General features: G+C 35.5%; 1 protein-coding gene across 1 annotated transcript in view; it reads right to left on the reverse strand.

The window, feature by feature from the left end:
• Positions 1 to 7,676: 7,676 nt before the first annotated feature.
• Positions 7,677 to 18,630, reverse strand: part of LAMA3 (laminin subunit alpha 3) — a 134,772-nt gene continuing 123,818 nt past the window's right edge. Inside the window, exons 68-75 of the mRNA XM_070942340.1 lie at positions 18,165 to 18,325; positions 17,352 to 17,541; positions 16,357 to 16,500; positions 15,905 to 16,064; positions 15,546 to 15,676; positions 12,115 to 12,208; positions 9,392 to 9,511; positions 7,677 to 7,904 (exon numbers count right to left, since the gene is read on the reverse strand). Coding sequence (XP_070798441.1) covers positions 7,759 to 7,904; positions 9,392 to 9,511; positions 12,115 to 12,208; positions 15,546 to 15,676; positions 15,905 to 16,064; positions 16,357 to 16,500; positions 17,352 to 17,541; positions 18,165 to 18,325 — 1,146 coding nt within the window. The 3' untranslated portion in view covers positions 7,677 to 7,758. The remainder of the gene's footprint in view (positions 7,905 to 9,391; positions 9,512 to 12,114; positions 12,209 to 15,545; positions 15,677 to 15,904; positions 16,065 to 16,356; positions 16,501 to 17,351; positions 17,542 to 18,164; positions 18,326 to 18,630) is intronic.

The raw sequence follows: 18,630 nt of genomic DNA on the forward strand, positions 1-18,630 counted from the left end.
AAAGAATTAGCCAATTTTAGTCAAAAGAGGTTGCTTGTTGATGCCTTAATTGATACTGATATTCAGACTGCCACAGAAATGTGAAAAAAGTTCCATAGAAATGTTACACTCTTTAACCAACTCAAAGTTTGACTGTCCAGAATAGTTTATAAACTAGCAAAATAATAATAGGGCTGTAACAGCCTTTCAGAGATAGAATTTTATTTATTTCTCAGAGAAACTAAAAGCATAGATGGGCAATTTTCCAATTGGTCACATTGTTATTTTGGAAACCCATAGGAGGAGGGCAGAAAATATAAATCCAGCATGATATGCAAATAAATGAAATATACCTTTTTAAATAAGAGAAATGGTGGAGGAAGGCTACTTTGTCTCCTCTAACCACAAAGGAATCAGTAAAGAACATGTCACTAATATGTCTAAAATGAATGAATTCAGCAACACACCAATCTTTGTGTTTGATATCTGTATCACAAGTTATGAAAACCTTTCTCTGAGAGCTTCAAGGGCTTTGGAAAAGCAATGGGGATATTTGAAATAGATGGGTAGCTTAAGTTGATGTGACAAGTTCAACATGATGATCCTCATTTTTGTAGGCATTAAGAGTTTCATAACTTCAGTTTTCTTGTGAGCTACAGTTGAAATTTACCAAATTATTATCAATATCTAGTAATCAGGACACTATCTGTAATTCCCTAAAATGACAATTTTTCCCTTACTACATAAGAGTATTTTATATTCAAGCATGTATTCATAAACATGCGCTGCACTGCAGTTTGTAGGTTGTCTGTATCACTTGATATTTCAGATCTTTACAATTTACCAGTCAGGCTTGAAATAAGGAATTTTAATACTTGCTATGTTTTACGTGTACATAAAGAGCCTTGAGTAAGTGTATGTGAGAGTCAAAGACTAACTTTGCTTTCTTAATTCCCTGCTGTCCTTGTTACTTTTCTCATGTACAATGAGTCTGTGCGTGTGTGGTGTGCATCATGTGTGCGTAACAATCAGTAAGTGAACACAGATGCTCTCAATTGCAGTTTATAATGAACCTGAGAAGGGATATGTTGAGAAGTTGATAGTTAATGTCATGCAAATTGATTTAATATGTCTTTTTAAAAAAGGCCTAAATAAGTCCTTTCTATATTTGCCATTTAATACACGCAAAAGCAGAGAAAATTCTGAAAGAGATCTCAGATAGTAAAAGTATTTCCTGGTCTACAGTCTTCTAGGATTTTAAATGTGGACACTTTGAATACATTCCCCTCACCTCCAAATTAAACTAATTACAGTAACCTCATGGATAGGAAATATGCTGTCTCTGAGCTACCTCTCTGAGCATTTCTCACCATTGGCCATGAAGGTGTGGGCTGCTGAAAATAATAATTCAACACCATGTAAAGGACCCCTTGGACTTCATCCTTGAACAAAATATCCTTTGTACATTACCAGTTTTAAGACCACAGTATGATACCTCTATGAATCTACTTTAATCAGTGAAAACCATTTTCATGCTGCAAGCCAGACATTTGCAAATTTAATATGGTAGCCATATGGTTACTAAATGTATAATGTATTGATTGATAGCCTGTCTTTGATGTGGTTGTTTAGCCCTTGACATTTGGATGGAATGTAAATTTACCCTGCTGTAATGTAAGTGACACACATTTTTGGAGCAAAGTATTTCTTCAAGGTTGGTTCCACCAACACTGATTCTGAATTTATTTTTACTCTTAGCCTTTCACTGACCACATTGACTGCTTGTTGATACTATCATTAGAGGCTGTGAACATCAGTTGTGGTACATCCAAAAATAAATAAGGAGGTGTCCTTTGGGAAAAACTGGAGAGTATTGTTAAAACTCTCTTACAATAAATACAAAATCTCTGTGTCAAAAAATCTCCATAATCAGAATCCTATTCTTTTTTTAAGTTTATGGAATTATTTCATCTATTTGATCCATTGTCAAAGATCAAAAGAAATACAGCAATAGAATATAAGCTAATAAAACAAGATGAGAAATAAACATATTGAAACAGCAGAAGTTAATGACAAACATTATAGTCTTCTGCCCGAAGCATAAAACCATCCAGTCTTAAACATCTAACAGTAACATGTATTAGCAATTTAAAGTGGAGAAAAATATGTCAACTTTTGGTATTTTATGAAGTGCTTAGCTATCTTGCAAATGGCTACTTCCTTAGATACATTTTAATGATCTCTTTTATCCTCTCCTCCATACATTGTTAAGATCACAGAAGAAAATATGAGGGGGGAATTAGGTCCATGTTCTTTCAAGTGAGGAAATGCCCTTGAAAAAAAAGTGTTAAATGCTTCCTCTCCCAACATGTCAAAAGTGGTCACATGCGGCCACTGAAGTAAAAAAAAAATCAGACATTTTCCATAAGCTACCAAAAATGTTATCTAAGGATTATCTCCTTCTAGACAGGAATAAATGGTACCCACATTTACTTGAGTATGGAAGAACTTTTTCTATATTATTTAAATTTATAAATTTTCTTTTTTAATTTTTTAAAATTAAAGAAGTTGGCAAGTGTGTTTCTTTCTGATGCCTCATATATAATTTGAGGGTAATATTCTACAGATTCTGTTGTGTGTGCTTGAAACAATAATAAAGCTTAGTCTATAATTTAGGGATGAAACTGATACAAGTGTTCATTTTATTCAGTAACTCCCCAAAGTGGAAGAATTTTTCTCAGCTAAACACATTAAATGTGCATGTTCAAACATAATAATTTTCATGAACATTTCACAACAGCATTTTCTGTAGGCAGCAGAGTGCTGATGCTTAGAACAATCCACTCAAGGCTTCTTGCTTTTATTCTGAAACTCTAAGCTACGTATGACTATATTCTTTTGTTCTGGTATTGAAGGAAAAGCAGGCATAGAAGGCCAAAAGCAGGAGTAAAGCAGCAGCAGCAGCAGAGGGTGCTGCTTACAGTTACTCCTCTCCAAATGGATTTACTAGTCAAAATAGGTAAGATGGCATTCTGTCCTTCGTTCTTGGGATAAATGGCCTGAAGTGCTAAGAGAAAAAGAGGGCTTGAAAATACATAATGGGAAATTGTTAAGCACTACATTCTGCTGGTTTTCTATCCAAGCACTGAGTTTTCCTCTCTGAAATGTATATGTAAACATTTCATAATCTTCGTGAGTAGGTGAAAATCCAAGTATTAGCATGACGGATAACAAACTGTAGCAAGAGAACCGGCTAGAGGCACTGGCATAAAAGCGTGTTTTCTTCTCCATTTGAAACTTTTAAGTATCACAAAATGATGGGAAATGTAATTATACTTCTTCCAAATCTTGTATAACTTGGCCTGTAAATTAACAGTGCAGTTGCCATGTTAATTTATTTATTTCTAGAGCACAGGTTTCAAATAAGAATTTCCACATGTTCTGTTGAAGTTGGCAGTTTCAGTACATAAATAGAATCATTAGGAAATATATGATGGAGGTAGAGAAAAGCAATGAGATTTCATCAACATTTGTATGTCATATGGCCTGACTTATGCTTCCTAAACTTTGGATAGATAAACTGGCGCTTTCTAGGTCAGTTTCAACCTTGGCAACCTTAAGATGTGTGGACTCAAATCCCAGATTTCCTGTTATATGTTATTGAATGAGGAGGAGAGGAAGCAGGATTTTGTCCTTTACCAGAAACAACAAAATATGTTGGGCTGATCCTAACTGTCATTCCAAATCGGAAGAAACTGGATGCTGAACTTAATCTGAGGCTACGGCTGACAAATGCTGTAGCCCGCTTGAGAGAACATTGCTTCCAAAAAAGACATATCTAGTGTTCAGCAAAAAAAATAAAATATTGAGAAATGCTATACTAAAACATGATTGAATTCAAGTATTTTTAAAGATTATACTTAAGGTATTTAATACATGAGTATTATAGTCATAATCAAGTCCTAAAGACAATGTTTTGTTCACTAGATTACTGAATGCACAGTTCCTTTCTAGAGTTAATAACTCTAAATAGAAAGACAGGTGTACATATTGTGGGCAAACATTGTCAAACCTCTGAAGTTTTTTTTCACCTGCTCCAGGTTTTTCACTCAGCACCATATTAATTTTGTTATTGCAGAAAGGCTGTCAGCATACTATATATGCACAAATAAATGATAAAATTTTAAGAAAGCAATGAATTGAAGGAAACCGCAAGAAACTATGCTTAGAGAGTTGATAAAATTGTCATAAAACCTTAGAAAAAGTTATGATGGCTAGATTTCATCAGCTGAAACAAAAGAATGAGCAATCATAGCAAAAAGGATTTGTTGCAATATTCTGTTGAATCTCCATAGCGTGACTTAGCTATTGTAATTTTTCTATGCACATTTGAAGCTTTTCTGGTGCAAGAGAAGAATGTTTCAGCTGACTTTCGGAAGCAGGAAGCTAGAGAAAAGGAAGCATGGGAAAATAGTAGGATGAATAATTACTAGTTGCAGTTGCAAATAGACACTTGTTTAATGATACATTAGATGCATATGAATGTGCTTGTCCTCTTTTTTAGGCACCAGATGTTTGTATACATATTATACAAAGTGGAACAAGAGAAGAGGGCAGGGATGATTAGAAAGCATAAGAAACCGGTAGGGACAGCATCAGCATGACACTCTTATCCTGTGGTAAAATATAATGTAGAATTTCACTGTTATGGAGTGTATTACTTGAACACATAGATGGTTTACAAAACAGTATGATGAATGGTATGAGTAAGCCAAAACACAAACCTAAGATACCACTAAGCGCTAATTTATCTTGGGTAGTTTCTCCATTTTAATATGTGAAGAGGTTGCCTGTCCTAAATGTGCTTGCAATGTCAGGGTGGCAATTAATCCCATTCCGCTTTGGAGTAATTGCACCTAATTAGAGATGGATTGTGGCTTTTCCTTGGAGTATACTTTTAAAGAAAATAAAACCCAAGATTCATTCTAATAAAACACATTTTATTATAAAGAAGTAAAAACAGTCTTACTAGCTATTAATTACATCTTGGCAGCGTTCCTGCCTTACCTCTTGGCAGGCGAACAAAGAAAGTTAGAAGAAAATGAAAGAATGTGGACATGCGCAGTAGCTTAGTGATAAGACTCAGACAATCTACCGTAAGTCTCAGAATGGAAGCCCAGCTGACAAATACAAGAACGCAGTGACATGCAATTCTGCAGGTACATAGTTTAGGAGTGATCTTGGTGTTAGATCTCTGACTGGGAATGGGAATGGGAATGGGAATGGGAATGGGAATGGAATGGAATGGAATGGAATGGAATGGAATGGAATGGAATGGAATGGAATGGAATGGAATAGAATAGAATAGAATAGAATAGAATAGAATAGAATAGAATAGAATAGAATAGAATAGAATAGAATAGAATAGAATAGAATAGAATAGAACAGAACAGAACAGAACAGAACAGAACAGCTTTATTGGCCAAGTGTGATTGGAAATTGTCTCTGTACATAAGCTCTCGGTGTACATACAAACAACAAAGTAATATAAGATAGCAATAAGAGAAGGTAGTAGAAAAGATGAGAAGGATAATGCTTAGAAGTACTTGTCACTTTTCATGCCCTTTCCTACATTGCAACAATCCAGCTGAATGCTTCGTGCAACATTAACCTATCTTTAGACTATTTTAATGTGGACCTATTCTTGAATTTGTCTGAAAGTTTCAGTAGGTGTAACATATGATCTTTTGTTTATTATTCAATGGTGTGAAATTTCATAGTATTTTAGTTTTCATAATCCTTTGAGATTTTTGGCACAAGCCCTGTTGAATACAAGATTTGTGCCAGAACAGTATCATAAATGAACTACATTTTAATTTTTAGAATTAGATTTTACAGTTAGTCCTTGGGTTATGATGGCAATTGGGACTAGAATTTCTGACACTAAGTGATGTAGTTGTAAAGCATAGTATTGCATGACTTCGTTGCTTAGCTGTGGCAATTCTGGCAGTCCTGTTTTCCATAGTTAAGCAAAGACCTCATATGATCAGGAGTTCCCTATTGACTTTGCTTGTGGGAATGGGGCAGGAAACATCAGAAATAGTGATCAGGTGATCTTAGGGATACTGCGATGATTGGAACACTGAGGACCAATCATTAATACCATTTTTTCCAGTGCCGTCATAACATTGAATAGTCGCTGAACGAATGGTCTTAACCTGAGGACGATTCCAAATTTAATCTGTATTGCAAATTTTTATTACACTCATAATGTTATAAGAATATAGCTTCTGGAGGTCCTCAGAATGTCTCAAAAAATTGCTACTGGATTGTAATTTTAAATGTGTAGCAAGGTGAGAAATATTAAATACATAAGAATAAACTTATTATCTGAATTAAGTTAAAATTAAATTCCCCCCTGTCCCAGCATCACCCATTTTGGGGGAGAACAGCAGTGCAGCAACAGCAAGGGAGTAGGAAGAACCAGTTCTCAAATATTTATCAGTGCACCACCAGGTGTCCCTCTGCATTATACCACACCCATCTTAGAATTATTCTGATTTAGGACTGGAGACGTGCAAAGTAGAATTCCAAATGAGCTTAATTTTTTAAAACTGAATTCTCCTGGTGAGCAAGAATTGCAACAAATGGTAGCATAACAGGTCTGCTTTTCAACTTTTATTCAGCATTAGGATGCCAAATATACTTTACTAATGATGCAATGGTGTAAATGGGCTTTCAAGAATGGAAACACCACAGGATTACACAGCTAATATTTTTGGCTTTGAGTTTACCATAATAAACAATTTTAAAAATAGAATTGGCTGTATGGTGATGGCATGCTTCAGTTGGTTATTCCTAACTAGTATTTCTTAATTTCTTAAGTGGTCAATGTAATGTATAAGTTAAAAAAAAATGACAATAAACCCAGCATACAATCACAATCTAGGATATTTATAAATCATTCAGCCAAATCATAAAATTATATTGCAGATCTTCCAACTTCAGATTGAGGCTTCCAAAGGATAAAACCACCTTCATTTTCTTAACACAAGCAAAATATGTTCTGTTATTGCTATTATACAAAAAGCTAAATTATATAAATTTACCCTATATACTCATCATCTTTATTCAGTCAAACTTTTTGATTAAAGTCAATGGAAGTATGTAAGTGCAATAAACATACTGATATTTTCCAAATTTTTCCAAAATGAAAATTGCATTTATTTGGTCATAGAACTCTTTAAGACTATCACCTCTAGTATGCCAATTTTTTTAAAGTGCTTCATACTCGATTTATATATATATTTTTATCAATTACTCAATGCATATTTCATTATACAACAATTCAGCAATTCAACAATGTATTTTATTTTTCCATATTTTATCTGTGAAGTCTGGTTCTATTTGTGTCCAAGGACCTTCCAATTCTTATTTTGGGAGTTGTTTTAATTTCAGGAGCCCTAGGAGTCAGGATTTTTGTCAATGCAATTGCTCTAAGTATACTCAGCTGTTGTTGAAAGCAGAATGTCACCATATTATATTATATTAGAAGGTCATTTTATATTTCAAGTGGCTTTATCATAGACAGTTTGCACATAGGACAACAAAACTTCAAGAAACCTCAAAGAAAGATAACATAGACCACAATTATGAAAACATACTTTTGAACTGTGATGGAAACGAGGGCAAAAGACCATAGAAAGAGATCAAACCATATTGTGGCTATCCATACAGCACATTAGATGATTTTATCCTCAGAAGATTTATATGGAACAGTTAATAGACAGGACACCCTTCCAGACTGACAACACCATGAATGTTTGACATTTTGTTTAGTAAAATAGATTTGTCATTGATTTTCATATTCTTTAAACAGCCAAGGAACACATCCTGAATTGGAAGCCATGGTGTTTCCAAATTAACTGTAAAGGCAAAGCACAAAAAATCATTAAATATACAATGTATGAACAACTGGATATTGTTTAAAATAACACACTAAGAAATTTTAATATTTTTATCAACATATATTTGAATGAAATATGCTGCTCTTATTTCCATTTAAAGCAAACTGGTAGTGATGCCTAGCAGTGCTATTACCATTTTTTTTTTTAATTTGCAATAATACATATTAGATATAGTCTGCTATAATATACATATAGGATCTATTTCTCTAACCTAGTTAGGATAACTTTGTGAAGAATTAAGGAACAGTGACAATAATGATAATAATAGTAATAATAATAGTGAAGTAGCTAGCTGATTTGCTTTCTCCCTCTCTCCTAACACATATATTCACAATAGATAAGGTACACTAGTAAACTTTGTATAAAAAATGTGTGATTCCAAATGTTTGAACATTTTCTTGCTAGACAGGGGTGAGAAATTCAGAATAACCCTCACTTTTTGTCATCTATTAGTCAATTAGAAGGTGACATTCAGCAGCTTCTGGAAAGCCTTAAACTCTTCGTTCTTTAGCATATAAAGCCACATTATTCATTCTAATAACTAAAATATTATACTACTTTAGTTGCTCTGAATGGGATTAATACATATTTATACATATAAGCAAATGGATGGGTTTCCTATGGGGAGAACAAGCATGAGATGCATTTTGCTGCTTCTTTTTTGCAGAGGACTCAATTAAGCTATATGTTGCACTCAAAGCTGATTTGTGAGTATTTTCCAAATCTTGACATGCATAATTTCCCGTCTCTTCTGGTAACTAATATAGGAAGAAGATCCCCAATAGCAAAATGGTAACTAAAATGAGTTCTAAAATAGTATGAAACAATTTGGGTGGTAACATGGAAAGTGAGAATAATGGAATAACAGAATACCAGAGTTGGAAGGGACCTTGGAGGTCTTCTAGTCCAACCCCTGCTCAAGCAGGATATCCAACCTCTTCCTGAAAACATCTAGTGACAAAGCACTCACAACTTCTGGAGGCAATCTGTTCCACTGATTAATTGTTCTCATTGTCAGGAAATTTCACCTTATCAGTTCTGGTATGGACTATAACCATTCTTTTGTTACACCTATGCCCAAAATATATTGTTCCTTTTGACAAACATCACTACCAGTTGCATCAAATAAATGAAAATAGAATCAATAAAATCTTCCTTCCTGATGCAAAATAGCTAGTTGAGAACAAGGCAATTTCTCAAAATGACAATAAAACCCCTGCTCTTGAGTGGTCTCATTATATCTGACACCCCCACCCCCAGCTCCTGCACATGTTTATTTTAAAAATGATGATAATATACATTCAGGCAATTACCGTAACAATGGATTTTGTTTTGATCATCACAGAGAGGAAAGTTTTATAATGGATGAGACAGAAACTTAGCTGTTTTTAAATGAGGATTATCAGAGTTACTTATTTTTCTTTCAAAACAAACAAGTTTCATACCTGGAACTCTTCCAAAATAGAGCGGCTGAGCATAGATGGTAGAAAGCTTAGGTGATAGTGCAGCAGTATAATTTCTGTTTGTGTCTACATATAAGTAGATGATATTCTGCTTCTGAGCCACTATAAAAATCAGATAAATAAATCAGTTCCATATCCCACCTGAAACAATATCTATCTATCTATCTATCTATCTATCTATCTATCTATCTATCTATCTATCTATCTTTGATTAAATAAATAAATAAATGCTTTTCATTCAGTTCTGTTTCTCAATGTATCTGAAAATAATTTGCTTTATAACATTCTAAGTCAATCCCTTCAGTGATGGGCAAATGCAGCAACCATGTATTAAATCTAAGAGGAAAGTTATGCTACACCATGAAATACAGTCAGGTCCAGAAATATTGGGACATCGACACAATTCTAACATCTTTGGCTCTATACACCACCACAATGGAGTTGGAATGAAACAAATACAATGTGCGTTAACTGCAGACTGTCAGCTTTAATTTGAGGGTATGTACATCCAACTCAGGTGAACGGTGTAGGACTTACAGCAGTTTGCATATGTGCCTCCCACTTGTTAAGGGACCAAAAGTAATGGGACAGAATAATAATCATAAATCAAACTTTCCCTTCTTAATACTTGGTTGCAAATCCTTTGCAGTCAATCACAACCTGAAGTCTGGAACGCATAGACATCACCAGACAGTGGGTTTCATCCCTGGTGATGCTCTGCCAGGCCTCTACTGCAACTGTCTTCAATTCCTGCTTGTTCTTGGGGCATTTTCCCTTCAGTTTTGTCTTCAGCAAGTGAAATGCATGCTCAATGGGATTCAGGTCAGGTGATTGACTTGGCCATTGCATAACATTCCACTTCTGTCCCTTCAAAAACTCTTTGGTTGCTTTTGCAGTATGCTTTGGGTCATTGTCCATCTGCATTGTGAAGCGCCGTCCAATGAGTTCTGCAGCATTTGGCTGAATGTGAGCAGATAATATTGCCCAAAACACTTCAGAATTCATCCTGCTGCTTTTGTCAGCAGTCACATCATCAATAAATACAAGAGAACCAGTTCCATTGGCAGCCATACATGCCCACGCCATGACACTACCACCACCATGCTTCACTGATGAGGTGGTATGCTTAGGATCATGAGCAATTCTTTTCCTTCTCCATACTCTTCTCTTCCCATCACTCTGGTACAAGTTGATCTTGGTCTCATCTGTCCATAGGATCTTGTTCCAGAACTGTGAAGGCTTTGTTAGATGTTGTTTGGCAAACTATAATCTGGCCTTCCTGTTTTTGAAGCTCACCAATGGTTTACATCTTGTGGTGAACCCTCTGTATTCATTCTGGTGAAGTTTTCTCTTGATTGTTGACTTTGACACACATACACCTACCTCCTGTAGAGTGTTCTTGATCTGGCCAACTGTTGTGAAGGGTGTTTTCTTCACCAGGGAAAGAATTCTTCGGTCATCCACCACACTTGTTTTCCGTGGTCTCCCAGGTCTTTTGGTGTTGCTGAGCTCACCGGTGCATTCCTTCTTTTTGAGAATGTTTCAAACAGTTGTTTTGGCCATGCCTAATGTTCTTGCTATCTCTCTGATGGGTTTGTTTTGTTTCTTCAGCCTAATGATGGCTTGCTTCACTGATAGTGACAGCTCTTTGGATCTCATCTTGAGAGTTGACAGCAACAGATTCCAAATGCAAATAGCACACTTGAAATGAACTCTGGGCCTTTTATCTGCACATTGTAATTGGGGTAATGAGGGAATATCACACACCTGGCCATGGAACAGCTGAGAAGCCAATTGTCCCATTACTTTTGGTCCCTTAACAAGTGGGAGGCACATATACAAACTGCTGTAAATCCTACACCGTTCACCTGAGTTGGATGTACATACCCTCAAATTAAAGCTGACAGTCTGCAGTTAACGCACATTGTGTTTGTTTCATTCCAACTCCATTGTGGTGGTGTATAGAGCCAAAGATGTTAGAATTGTGTCGATGTCCCAATATTTCTGGACCTGACTGTATGTCTCATATTTAAATGTTCTACTAATATCTACCTCCAAGTTGCTCTTCCTCATTTATTTATTTTAGAAATGTATACTGTGAGCCTGCCTGCATATCCAACTCTACAACTACTCTTATGGAGTTGGTTATATTTTTATCTTGCAAAACATGAGCCTTGAACCTTTTGCAGAAAGAAACTCATTAAGGAGAAATAAATCTCAAGGAAAGCAGGCTAAAACAGAAAAATTCAACACTCCCTTCTTTCTCCCTCCTCCTTTCTATATTGCAAAATATTCCTTCTCCAAAAGATAATTTTCAAAGGAGAAAATAAATGTTACGCCAATATTATATTTAGATGACATACAATGTCATTTGGTCTTCAATCAGATACTTTTCCACTTACATTTTTTTTCATAGGAATTTAAGTTACAACAGTCATTTATTTCTCTATTATTAGAATGATGCAATATGTCAGAACACTATCAAGGATACATTATAAGGAAAACAGCAAAAATAATTATGCCAACTTTCATAAAACTTCATTATGAATAAATAGTTTTAGGCAAATCTCTAGTTGTCTATAGGGATTACTTTGAAAGAATTAAATTTATCTCTTGGAAAAGAACATATTGTTTTGTGAAGTTCTTTCACATTGACTTACACTTTCCCTCTCCCTAAACAATTAATGAATGAAACTCCACCATACCTGCTACAGAGTGCCACTTTCCATCGCACAGAGATTGCTGAGGTGTGACGGACAGAGAAAATTCACCAGCACCATTATTTCCAGAGGCAGTGAGCTGTGAAAAGGAGAAACCTTTTCAATTACTACCAACAATAAGAATACATTTAAATATAAAAATACATACAAGGAACACATCTTTTTCAGTTTTTCTGAGTTTTACAAATATTATCAGCACCTTTAGAAACAGACTGCTATTCTTCAGATTGCTATGGTTTCAAGAAGGTTACCATTTGCTGAGAATTCCCAAAGAAAACTTTTTTAAATGCTGTATTTCACTAACCTGAGGTTTTTCAACTGGTTTTCCCTAGGTTGGACTGCTAATTTTACTGGTCTCTGGCAACTTACAATAACACACATACAAGAGCGTAAATCAACTAGTACTGCCATTAACGGGAAAGGCATAGATTTTATCAATCTCAGAAGCATCCACTCTTGCACCATAGAACTCAACAGTAATCTTTCAATATAATTCCATCCAAATATTGTTTACAGAAGCTACCCTTTGTCTTCCCTTTTTTTTTTTTTTTTTTGGTCATGCCAGACTTAACACTATTGTATGATTTGTGTACTGTGGTCCAGTGGTGGGTGGTTCCCAGTTCGGGCGAACCGATAGCGGTGGTGGCGGGAGGCTCTGCCCACTCACTCAGACATCATCAAAAATGCTCTGCGCATGTGCAGAAGTGCCACACGCTCGCAAAGCGAGTGCACATCCCCAACACAAAGACAAAAGTGTATGTATAGTTTATTGAATAGCCCGAAGGCCTTTTCAAATAAAACAGAAAAGAAAAAGGGAAAAAGATAAAACAGTTACAAAGATAGCAATCTAAAAATATATGATAGATGACATTAAAATTTTACCATATCAAATTTCAATAGCTAAGTTGCCAAGACTAGAAGACTAGATAACTCAAATAGGATAGCTCATCTCTAACTGAGCTCATCTTTCTTACAATCAATTCCTTGATATAACTGGCTCGTATTGCCGTCAACCTTTTAAGGTATCGAGTGATCGCTCTTACCAGGGGAGGAGAGTCAGCCCTCAACAGAAATGCTAATTTTTGGCTTATATTCCAGTGGGGAAATTTATTTATAATTGGGGACAGATATTGATTTCTAACTTCCTGATAGAGACTACATTCGAATATTATATGCGCCGTATCCTCCACGACGTTTACCCCACATATGCATATTCTTTTGTCATACGGGATTTTCCGATAACGGCCGAATCTAACGTTGGTATCTAGAAGTTCGAATCTAAATTTAACAAATAACTGTCTGTCCACTGATGGCATTTCTAAATATAAATACTTTTCCAGGGTGAAAGTTGTTTTAACTGCTGTCAGCAGTTTAAGGGAATGATTAGTTGAAAGGGTTGCCATATCCATTTGCCCATGTATATCTTTAATCCGTTGTTTAACTTGGTTCAGTGTGTCACACAACGGGAACCCTACGCCATATCGGTTCAATATTTCTGACAGCCGGGTTAGCCAGGAATACCTTTGAGGATTTGAAATCTGCTGTTCCTCTAGACATATTTTAGGGAGTCTGCTGGCATCCATCTGGGTCATTTTTATCCAGTAGGCTACCGCCCTAGTGATTGTATAGGTGTACAGTGAGAAATGTCCCAATTCAACTCGGACGGCTGCAGCTGAAGTGGAATTGTTTACCCCAAGCATCCTCCTTAACAGATTATTTTGAGTTCTCTCTAATATGGGGGCCTCTGTAAGACCCCAAATTTCAGCACCATAGAACATGATCGGAACGAGTTTAGCCTGAAAGACTTTACGAAGAGGTAAAATGGAGGTTGGTTGAATTCGTTTACTTAATTTAGATACAAGGCTTGCTCCTGCTCTAACCTTTTGAGAAAGGTATTGATGGTGCGGAGTCCAACCTCCTGCACTGGAAAAAACAATTCCAAGATAAGTATATTGGGTAACTTGTTCAATTTTTGTGTCGTTAATCTGCCAATTGTGCTTTTTATTCTTGTTACCAAAGACTAAAACTTTTGATTTAGCTACATTTATAGTCAAGTGGTTTGCAGTACAGTAACATGTGAGCTTGTCAAGAAGTCTCCTCATTCCTATTTGGGTTCTAGAAAACAACACTAAGTCATCGGCATACATTAATACGTTAATAAATCTAGAGCCTATTTGGGGGCTGTGCATCATAAGATCATCCAGCTGCGCTGGGATATCATTTATATAAAGGTTAAAAAGAGTAGGGCCCAGCAGGCAGCCCTGCCTCACTCCTCTAGTTGTCGGTATGCTGTTTGTTGAGGCCCCATTTGCTGCATATCTGACTCTAATTGCCATATTAGTATAGAGAATCCTGATCAACAAAATAAGTCTGGGGTCCATCCCCATAACTTGTAGTTTCCTCCACAAATGGTTCCTATCTGTAGAATCAAAAGCAGCAGTAAGATCAATAAAGGCGGTATACAGCTTTTTCCCCTGGGTCTTGTATTTATTAATTAAGTGGGAAAGGACAAAACAATTGTCTATGGTAGACCTACCTGTTCTAAAACCTGCCTGCTCATTTGTCAGAATTTCCTTATCCAAGCACCAGTCCTCTATTTTATTTAGGAGATGTTTCGTATACATTTTTGAAATTATATTAAGAAGACTGATGGGTCGGTAGTTGGATGGGGCAGCTCTGTCACCTTTCTTAAAAATTCGAAAAACTATAGCTAACCTCCACCCTTCAGGGATTATCCCTACTTTATCGATATAAGTAAACAGTGCTACCACTGGTAGTGTTGGGATTTGAAACCCACTATTTCTGTGGTCTAATATCTCAGTTTGTAAAAGTAAAGAATATGAAAACCACACCTCTGTAAAATTTCTACTTTGGGGCTGATGGCTTTATCTGGTGATAAATGATGACTGCATGTTGTTGGTATTCAAATAAAGGGACTGCTATGGAAGGCAAAGCTAATTACGAAATACTTGTTTCTCAGGGAGGCAAACTTTGAAGATTTTCTATGTCGTTTTGTCAAAATCCTGGGGTACTTTTTACCATTTCCTCTTTATTGTTTTCTGAATTCACCCTCTAAGAAGGCCTAGGTTGCACCATTTCATTCTTTAAGAATTCCTAAGGCCTGTGTAAAGCCAAAGGCATTCTGGGAAATAAAGTGATGGTCGGACTTCCTTTATTCAATGCCAGCTTCCATTTTCAAATCTTTTTAGTAATCAGATGAGGCAAAGGGCATAATAGGCACACCAACAATATATTGGGCGATCACAGCTATAAAGGATCCCCCCCAAAGGAGACTCAGTAACAAATGGTAGTGCATTTCAGGAACTCAAGGCCAGAATCATTCCCACTCTCCCAGTCCACACCACAATGTAACATTTGAGATAAGGAAGAGGAAAAAAGACAAAAGTCATTCCTACCGTGCCTTCTTCCATGTAAAGAGTGAAATAGTTTTCTTGATTGCTGCCAGCATGGATTAAAATGCCAGTGAAACTTCTTGGACGGATGCTAAATGCAATCCTATATTCTATGTTTATTAAAAAGGTGTTTTCTGGAATTTAAAAAAGGAATAGTTCCATTCAAAAGAAAATTAAAAATATTAGTCAATTTCACACTGTTTCCTACAAGAATTCTTTGAGTAACTACTGGTATTTAATAAAAGGGAGAAGCTCTACAGATTCCTTTCTATGTGTCCATAGTTCTGTGCTTCATGTGGTAGGATGACAACATACATGCAGAATTTTAGATCAGCATAAATAACTCCTTCCATTATACTCACCAATCACAATATATCCTCCTTCGTTGAAAAATGAAACACCATTCTCCAAAATATTGTCCAAGCAAGGCAGGACACCATCATTTTGCTGGTAAGTATACATGTGTTTTCTCCCAACTTGAAAGTTTCTCAAGCAGCCCACAAAACTCTTCTCTGGAATATTCTGAAAATACATACACCCAACATAGATTGGAATAATAATATTATTATATATGTTATATTACTATCTTCACCCCATGGAGTTTATAGGGTAAGATTAGTAGATGTCTGGTAAAATGAAGACAGTTCAGTGACAGTCAAGTGGAAAGATGACATGAGTATTATACTTTAGCTTTCCATTAATAACAAGGAATTGAAAGAGAAAAAGAGACATTTGCTACTTTGGCAATTATAGATAATCTGGGGTAAAAAAAAAACAATTTTAAATTCGTATTGGACAACTTCTTCATTTTTACCTTAATGTTTAATGATGGAACAGCTCCTAGATATATTGATGCATTTATCTGGGAATAAGGATAAGAAGATGGCAGGTTTCCTTCGTGAGTCTTCAAGCCATCAATTACAAGGCGTATTTTCTTTTCACTAATGCTGAATGCCACCTTTTTAGGAGAGAAACATAATCTTAAACCGACATAACAAATGGTGATTAAGCAATACTTAATTGATCTTAGATTTTAAAAAGCACATTTTAAAAATAAATACAGCAAACAAATTAAAAAAAATACTATACAGCATGCTGTGGAATATTGATAATATTGAAAGCAGAAGCTATTTATACATTTAATTATGTATTGGGTTTTGAGGCTACCTGATTCCAAAAAAGCTCTGAGAAGCTTTCAATATTTAAAATACATAACCCAAGAAGCATGGCTGCCCACACTGCGCCACATCAGGAACATATAAGAAATATTTGTCAGGATACTCCAAATCCTCGAACACCAGGCCTAGGAACAAGCCAAGTCTTAAGAGACTTCCAGAATCCTTGGAGAGTGCGAGATATATCTATCTCTAGGGAGGGCCAGGACTGCAACAGAGAAGTTTCTTTGGTGCCACATGACATGATGACAACATTTAATAAAAAAAGGGCCTAGAGCATACTGGGCAGACAGAAGGAACTGGAGATAGGATAATCGGTGGCAGCATGGTTCTCACAGACACTTAAAAGACACTTTTAGAATAACATTTGCACCTCAATGAAAAACAAGCTCAAAACTTTCAAAATAAACAGATTTTGATTAATCTATTTTTGGGGGGGGAAATCTTAATTTTAATTACAACTTTTTTATATAAAATGATGCTCACAACTTTACAAGAAGGCATGCAATTATGCCCAATAGTGAAAGCATTGCTGACTTATGGTCTTGAGTGTCTAGACATTGTGATCCATTGATATACTCTAATAAGCAACTAACAGCTGTTTACAAAAAAAGCACAAGCAACCCATCCTCACCATATGCCACTGTCCATCACTGTATTTGGCTTTGCTCTTGATTTTTATCTTTTTTCCATCATGGACAACTGCAAGGACATACCGTCCTTTTGAAAGGTAAAGAGCAACATATCTGTTCCCCATCTGATCTCCCATGAAGAAGACCATTCCCCTAGACGATGATGTACGAACATCAATAGCAAAATCGGATCTTGAATATTCAAACATAAAAAAATAAGAATCAGAGAAGGCAGAAAAAGAGAAAGCTAGGTAGAAATAGAATGTGTTTTACTTCTCATTGTGTTACTATTAATGCTCTGCTTCTGTAGTTCTTATCTGATTTGCATTCTGATTTTTTGTTTCTAAAAGAGGGTTAAGGCTTGCTAAAAATTATCTACTGATCTTCTTGGTTAAACAGAGATTTTAACTGGCTGCAACTATAAAGTCGAAGCCATATTATCATAGAAATGATCAAATGCGATATCTTTTTTTATATATTACTTCTATTAAACATAATTTGTTCTTTAGGACCTTGTCTGAAAAAAAATTACTTAAGGTAATGAGGAACACAAAATATAAACTCACAAAGCAGCATATAGACACATTGTGTATCACAACAAGACTAAACATAGGATCTAGTTGCCAGCCCTCCCATATAAACATCCACTCAACATGTGTATGAGAGAGAAGAGAGAGATAGAGACAGAGATCATACATATGATCATGTATACATATATGTATAATATATTCCAATGGATCAAAAGCTTGGACTTTACCTGAGTCTTAAATTTCAGGTACTGCTTTCTATTTAGAACAAAATAACAATCCCATTACCTGTCTGTTGATGTTTGGGATACTGAAAACAACAAATAAGTTTCTGGATTATTGCCAAAGTGGTAGGCTTCAGGGACAAAATTTAATTCAGCACGCAAAGGACAGTCATTCTTGTTCTGCTGTCTATTTGAATCTGTCAGATAGGCAATACTTTTCCTCTTCTGTAAATGGAAATAATATATATATATATATATTTAGAATTGATGATTCCAGGAATACAACATAGAGGTTTATTAAGAGCAAACTATTCAGGTTATGTTTTTCTTATAATAATCATGGTTTCACTTCTCCTTTAGGCAGGATGGGCAACAACTATTATTACTATTTGGATTATCAAAAATTTCACTTTACTTCTTAGTTCCTGTCACAGATCTTAAGACATTTTTAGAAATATCCTTCTAAATAAATTAATAAGTACCAGTAATTTGATCCTATTATCAAAATTTTCATTCTGAAATTTTTGTCT

This window comes from Pituophis catenifer, unplaced genomic scaffold, assembly GCF_029215685.1.
Source record: "Pituophis catenifer annectens isolate HBS135680 unplaced genomic scaffold, rPitCat1.0.hap2 SCAF_3, whole genome shotgun sequence".
Lineage (NCBI taxonomy): Eukaryota > Metazoa > Chordata > Lepidosauria > Squamata > Colubridae > Pituophis > Pituophis catenifer.